Source organism: Aphis gossypii, unplaced genomic scaffold (assembly GCF_020184175.1).
Source record: "Aphis gossypii isolate Hap1 unplaced genomic scaffold, ASM2018417v2 Contig00007, whole genome shotgun sequence".
Taxonomy (NCBI): domain Eukaryota; kingdom Metazoa; phylum Arthropoda; class Insecta; order Hemiptera; family Aphididae; genus Aphis; species Aphis gossypii.
Window position 1 is genome coordinate 416,274 of NW_026082986.1, and position 8,079 is coordinate 424,352.

Here is an 8,079-nt window from a genome sequence, read left to right on the forward strand (position 1 = left end):
AGTATTATGCTGCAAGTGTTATGTGGTGACCTTGTGTGTTATATTTTAGAATTTATTGTGCAGTTGTTGTATTTGTACCACTGGATTTACAATTATTCTTATATTTTATTGGACTTGTGTGTGGCACTGGTAGATGGTTTCTATGTTCATATTATTATGTTAAACGTTAAGTTCGTTGTGGTTTGCCTTGCCATTTTGTTATTTTATTCACTTTTCTCGGTGCTTTCGAGACCAACACATGTGTTGTTTTTTCCTTTCAAGTTGCTCGGTTGTCGATTATTGCCAGTTTTGTCTGCGGCCATTTTTCTTTTTCATTATAGCTTCCCACGTGCCATGCCTTTAATATTCGGTGAAAATTATTATTTGTTATTTGGTATGTATCGTTCGGCTACTTTCTGCTGCGGTCATTAATGTTATAATTTTTACAGGAGTAATATATATTAAATCTGCTTGTTGAGCGATTCTGGTTGTCCTGTGCGGTTGTTGTTTGTATCTTGGCTGCAGAGTTGTATTATCCTATTGTTATTGCAGATCTGCTCGTATGTATTAGCGGTGTTCATGTGATTGTGCCAGATCAACCTGCTATTCTTTTTATTGTAATCTATTAAATTTATTATATACGGATCTGGGCAACACATGACACCATAATCATACTTAAGGTATGTGGTGCACCACATGGTTGATTACTATTATTTATTGTGATATTATTTTAAGTATTTTCTAAGTCATAAATATTAGTAAATTAGAATTTTAATTATTACATTGGTTGTTTCTATTTATTTATATATAGATGTTCTTAATATTGTTATATTGGTTACAGTAACCATACTTGATTTAGCTTATTGCTAATTGTTTTATATTTTTCAGTATTATCTGTTTATTTTTTATATATTGCCAAACAGGCGGATATCATATTGTTTTATTACTTGTGTGATTTTTTTATTATTCAATTATACAGTCCACTTAATTATATTTACCTGTTTATTATTTTTATTGGAGTTACCCTCAATTATATTAAAATTATATAATAGGCAACGCCCCTACATTTTGGTCCTAAGGATGCCGGATATTGAATTTTATATTTTTAAAATAAACATTTAATTGTTCTCTCTCAATAGAAAGATCACACTTGTTTGTACTTTTAATTGATTTGTTTGTTTAATTATTATTATTATTTTTATTGTGAGATAAGCACTTAGTGCATTCCTATAATTTGTATACAGCAATGGAGGCGACAACTGCAAAGAAGTTAAAACTGGCCAAGAAAAGGCAAAATCAAGTCAACCATGAACTCTCTACAACAACACTTTTCGGCACTCAGTATGATACTACATCTGGTAACTTAAATGAAGTACGCATTCGGTTTGAAGCATTAAATGCGTTATCTGAAAAATATGAAATGGCTCAAATTGAAATTGAAGAACTTGATGATTCGGTAGATGATGATCAGCAATGTGATGAATATATTGACTTCAAAAATAAATTATACCACGCTAAAGCAGTTTTAATGCAACTGATAGATGCTAACTCAAATAATACATCAAGTAGTCCTTCCTATAGTGAGCTCACCAAATACAAGACTGAAAATACAATGAGGTTACCACCAGTGGAGATTCCAAAATTTGATGGTGATTGGCAATGTTGGACGTCATTCATTGATAGCTTTAATATTGTATTCCATAACCATGAGAATCTTGCTCCTGTTCAGAAATTTCACTATCTTAAAGGTTATCTTGTGGGTCAGGCTAGTGATGTTATTCGGTCAATTCCCACCACGGGTGAAAATTATTTACAAGCATACAACACATTAATGAACCGGTATGACAATAAAAGTGTGATCATTCAATCTCACATCAGATCACTACTTGACACACCTAAAGTTCTCATAACATCGGCAACAAATTTAGAAAAATTACAACATCATATCATGTCTAATGTTAATGCGCTCAGAGCTTTAGGACAACCCATAGATTCCTGGGATGCATGGTTGGTCACACTCATTTGCAGTCGTTTGGATAGTGCCACGGTGGGAGAGTGGCAACTCCAATATAATAAAAAAGAATTGCCATTGTTTTATGAAGTTGAGGCGTTTTTACTTAATCGTATTGCAGCATATCAGGCAGGAGAAATGAATGTTGGATCTACCCTAGAAAAGAAGGCTGTTGGAAAGGTTTATAATCATAAGTTGCAGGAAAAAAAGGCATTCCATGTAGGACCAGCTCAAAAAACAAGTTATACAATTAAATGTAGTTTGTGCAATGAAGGTCACAGATTGTACCTATGTAAACAATTTGATAAGTTACCTGTTCATGAGCGACGTGATGTTGTCATGAAAAATCATTTATGCTTCAAATGTTTAAATGTTAATCATCAAGCAAGGTTCTGCAAATTTTCAAATTGCTCTAAGTGTGGAAAAAGACATAACATTAAATTACATTTGGAAGAGAATGAAGGATCCACTATGTCTGACCAAGATAATGCAGCCGGTATCACTGAGCAGCCACTGTGTGACGGTGAAGGGTTTGCACAAGCAATGCACGCGTCCGGTGACTCAGTGATGTTAGCCACTGCCATTGTGGTTATTAATGATATAACAGGTGTACCCAAGCGTTGCAGAGCACTGCTGGATTCAGGGTCACAGATCAACTTCATCACTGACGCTTGTGCTCAATCTCTTAAATTAACAAGAACTAACTGTCATCTACCAATTGTTGGAATTAATTCAAAACGTTCAATAGCTCAAAAATTGAAACCAGTTCTAATATCTTCACGGTTTGAAAATTTTAGCACTCTAATAGATTTACATGTACTTCCGTCCATTTCAAATACATTACCGTCACGGCCCTTAAAACTTAATAATTTTAAGATCCCAGAAATAGTGAAAGGTCAATTGGTAGATCCCAGTTGTGGAGATCCTGGAGACATACAATTATTACTTGGTGCAGAGGTTTTTTACACTTTATTCAGTGGTGAAAAATTTGAGATTGAAAATAGCTTAATGTTTCATAATACTGCACTCGGATGGGTTCTTACCGGCAAGGTGTCTAATAATCAATGTAATCATATGAACACATGTATGCATGCCTGGTTCAGCGAAGGAAGAGTTGAACCAGCTTTATCGTTATTTGTCACTAAATCAAATAGTCGTCGAACTGATGAGCAGAAGGCGGAAAAGCATTTTAATGATACTCATAGTAGAGATGATTCTGGAAGATTTGTTGTGCGGCTTCCAATAAATACTGATATCGGTACACTTGGTGATTCCAGTTATATGGCTCAACGTCGTTTTCTAAACTTGGAGAGGCGATTGTCTAGAGACAAAGGGCTTGGCATTGCATATCATAAATTCATGTCTGAATATTTAACTATGAATCATATGGCATTAGCAGCTGCTCCAGATCCTAATAAATGCGCTTATTATTTGCCACATCATGCTGTAATGAAAGAATCTAGTATCACAACCAAATTAAGAGTGGTCTTTGACGGATCCGCTCCATCTAGCTCTGGATTATCTCTTAATGATATTTTATACCGAGGTCCCAAGGTTCAACCAGATTTGTTAGATATATTATTGAGGTTCAGAATGCATTCTATAGTCATAACAGCTGATATTGCTAAGATGTACAGGCAAGTACTTATACACCCTGAGGATCGAGCGTTACAAAGAATATGGTACAGAGAAACTCCGGAACAGTCTTTAAAGGAATTTGAGCTACGCACAGTCACTTATGGTACAAAGGCTGCATCTTTTCTTTCTACACGGTGTCTTTTGCAGCTGGCTACTGAAGTTGAAAATCCAATTCTCAAACGTGTCATATCTAGTGATTTTTATGTTGATGATTTACTTACCGGTTGTGCCACTGAAGATGCATGTTACTCACTTTATAAAAATGTCAATAAGGTTTTGGAAGCAGCTGGTTTTCCACTGAGGAAATGGTGTTCCAACTCTAGCACATTGATGTCTCGCATTCCCACGGATACGGATGATGCAACATATCGGTTGTCTTTAACGGATCAAGACACGGTTATTATATTAAACCATCAAATGCGCGATAGATATAGGTTTAATAGGTTTATCAGCTGCAGCATAATCTGATAGGATTACAAAAAAATTTTTGCAGTATTTTTAGTAAGGATATTGGATAGTAGTTGAATAAAATTAGTAATATTACACTTAATAATTTCAGTATATTATTTAGTGTACTTTCTACTATACACATGTAAAGCGGCCGTGGAAAGTGGACACATTGATTTGATGCGCTGTGCACATGAACACGGCTGCCCGTGGAACGAATCCACGTGTGCCCTGGCCGCAGATTTTGGGCGTATTAATTTGCTACGGTATGCCTATGAAAACGGCTGCCCGTGGGACAAAAGAACGTATGACGCGGCCGCGAGAAACGGATAAGGATCATGTCTACAATATGCACTGAAAAATGGATGCTTAGAGAATGAGGTATCAGTGTAAGAATGACAAGAATTGCAAGAATAGTTAACCACCATACATTATATTTGATTATAATTTATGATTGTCGCTGGTAAGTACAATTACAGCTATAAATTTTATGTGAAACAAGTCTTATGTGTAGGAGTTTCTAATAATTGTACGTATTTATTTATTAGGTATTTTTAGCCATTTCGCTTGACTGTTGGTTTTCGGAAATTTGTTGACATTGACGTTCTGCGGTATTTGAATGACCCATTGAAATGTGGATTACGAAGTTTTCTGGAATTACGTTTTGGTTATCTTAATATTAAACTCTATATTAATTGCCAACCATAATGCGCACAAAAATTTTTAAAAACAATTATAAAATTAAAATTATGAACGATTAAAAAAAAATTGTTTTACATTTAATATCATACGAAGCTTATAAATTTAGAAATAATTAAGATTTTATCTTTATTAATAACAACTGATTCGCTGTATAATAGAATTGCATTAGAAAATCCTTAAGTATGACTCTGTAATTTAATTGATTATTTTGAACTATTATCTTTTTCAAGTTTAATGAACATTTTATATTTCTATGACTTGAATCAAATTTTTTAGATTTAAATACAATGTTAGTTTATTCAAAATTTTAATGTATTATCCTGTATCTAATTGTAAATTGAAATATCGTTAGGTAACGGTAGGTTTTAAAAACCTTTAATATCTATATACTAATGTATTATCAAATTATATACATTTCTAGTTTGATTCAACAAAATACCTTCTTTTAAATGTAAAAACTATAAAAATTGAAATGTTCATATTACAACTATGTTTTGTCAACTTATAACAGTACAATATCGATATTTTAGTTATTATCAGTTTTTATATAAGTCTGATGATCGTGCTTTATAGGTATATATAATATACAGGGTATAACTCGTCTATTTAGCATATAGATACATACTAATCTACCATTAAGAAAATACCATTAGATAAAATTATTATTAAAAACATTTTCGCTATACATCATTTATAAGGTAATTCTTTTTATTCGCCCAATTGTAATTAACATCGTTTATATTAATATATTAAAATTAATTAAACTAACGGAGCTGAGTGTAAATTTAAAACAATATAAGTATGATAATGTTGATATCTATAAGTTAAATACATCGCTAGGTACACCGACAATAGATGATAATAAATAATAATTATTATTACTTTAATCGATAAAATACATAATTAAGTATAGTATATTTGTGATTATCATCATTAATATTATTCTAATTTTTCTTAGTTCTTTAAATACAAGTGAAAGAGTTAAAAATATTAAAACACTAAAATTAAAGTTAAGTAGGTATTAGTATTGCATAGACAGTGAAGATTGGAAAGTCGATTCTATTTTTGAAGACCATAATTATTTTAAATCGCTAACTGTTGATTGTGTAGTATACTGTCTGTAGTTTTTAATAAGGCAACTTTCAAAACGTTACGTTTGTGAAAGATGTAAATCATTTTTTTAAATTACTTCTACATCTCTTAATAAATCAGTAGTTTCACTTACTAACATTAAATATAGAGGTTATTTTATGCTATTTAATATTTACTATTTATTTATTTTATTTAACTTTTTCAATATTATTAAAACAATACAAAATTCTTTTGAAAGATTTCATGAAAATGTGAATGTATTTCGCTCAACGGTAAATGATGTTTTAAAAACTTCTATTTTTTTCCTTGTACTGAACATAAAATTTAAGTCATGTTACATATTTTTTTTATACTATATTACTATGAGCATGTGTCAGTACTGTTATTTTAAAAATATGAAGCCTAACCTGTTTAAAGAAGTTGAAAAAAAAACTTTCTAAACTAGTAAACACTGTACTTGATTATGGGATAAATTGCAATATTAAAATAATTTTTACTTATCATAAAATATTATTATAATATGATCATATATATTTTTTTTTAACTTAATATAATTATGTAAGAAATATGAATAGTAGTGGTATTAAAGCACCAATCTTTATGTTTGTTTTCCGTTGGCATGTATTTGACCGGTAGAACCGATATAAGGAAATTTGTGACAGTTCATGACCGCCACTATCTCATAAGAGCTCAGTTCCATTAATCTTAGTTAATGACTAAAAGTGGATTTTTGTACAACTATAGATAATGATATATATATATGATGTATATATATTTATATATACAGTATCAATTTAAGTCTCTGTACAATCAAGTATAATTTTATAATTACAAATTGTGCTGAAGGAATTTAGAAGACATAGCTTTAGTTTTCGATGGGATTTTAGACTTAAATGTTTTTAATGTTCCTCGATGTCAAACTAGATCCAAAAACATGTTTAATATTTCATTTTAATGGAGAAATTATGCACTTGTTTCGCCTATTAATAGATTAATGAAATTAACTAATGACGTCCATGTTGATTTATTAAATTTTCATACTTTTGATGGTTTTTGTAATTATATTATCCATCATACATAGTTTATTTTTTATACAAGAAATTTTTTATTATTACAGATTACTATTTTAGATATTATTGTTATTATTTTGATTATTTTTTATTGATAATTCTTCTTAGTGTTTTTGCCATTATTTTTATTGTCATTTCAGTCTACATGACTATATATTAAATAGATTTAAGTCCTACTACTGCAATAACTATAGGTACAAATTTTTACCTATTGAGTTTCATCTCGTTTAAATTATAAAAAATAAACAGTAAGAAAATGTTTTCATACAGAATATGGACCCAAGTCACAAAAATAATTGTTATGGTTTCCTGGCCATAATATACATATGGAAAATTACCTAGTCTAAGACCTAAGTTATAGATGCACGCGAACATGTGTGTGTGTGTGTGTGTGAATGACAACGAGAAATCGTACATTATAATAACGGCGTAGTGATAAGAAGTATTGGTGGCGAAGATTAAATTTAATATTAATAATATATTGGGATGTTTTAGAAAAAATAGCCCACTATTCGCATCGATCAAATTAAGAGTAGAAAATATCAAAATAAGAGATACGGATACAAAGTGACTTTTTTTTACTGACATTTTTATCAATATAATATAATATAATATAATATAATATGTATAATGACAACAATATTTGTTTAAAATTTTCTTAAAAAAAAAAAATTGTTTAAATAGGTCAATAATGTTGGCTGTAGTAAGTACATAGAGAATAGAGATATAGGTAGTTAGTTTTAAAGAAGTATTACTGTTGATATTTCTAAAATAATCAGAAAGTTATATCTATAGTCTGTTCAGCAAGAGAACGCGCCGATACTGTGCATCCTCCTGCACCTCCCTGCATCGAAACCGGTTTCCCTATGGCAGGATGACGTTTGGGAATGCGCAGAAAACCCGATTTTGGTCGGCCCGTGGCGAGTTCTCTCGCTGGACAGAGTATAGTTATAAATTATGATACTATTTATGTAATTTATAAACATAATATTAACGTATTAGTCTATATTTAATAATTAACAACAGTAAAATGTCAAACTAACTTTGATTTATCTATAAGTTAATCTAGAGTATAAATAACTATAGATTGGTGAAGCGATGACTTAACAAAGAATTTAGTAACGAACCATTTTACAATGT

At 30.8% G+C, this 8,079-nt stretch overlaps 1 protein-coding gene across 1 annotated transcript; it reads left to right on the forward strand.

Moving 5' to 3' along the window:
- Positions 1 to 1,225: 1,225 nt before the first annotated feature.
- Positions 1,226 to 4,096, forward strand: LOC126552969 (uncharacterized). Its single transcript, XM_050208164.1, has one exon. The coding sequence runs from the start codon at positions 1,226 to 1,228 to the stop codon at positions 4,094 to 4,096; it is 2,871 nt and encodes a 956-aa protein (XP_050064121.1).
- The last annotated feature ends 3,983 nt before the right edge of the window (positions 4,097 to 8,079 follow it).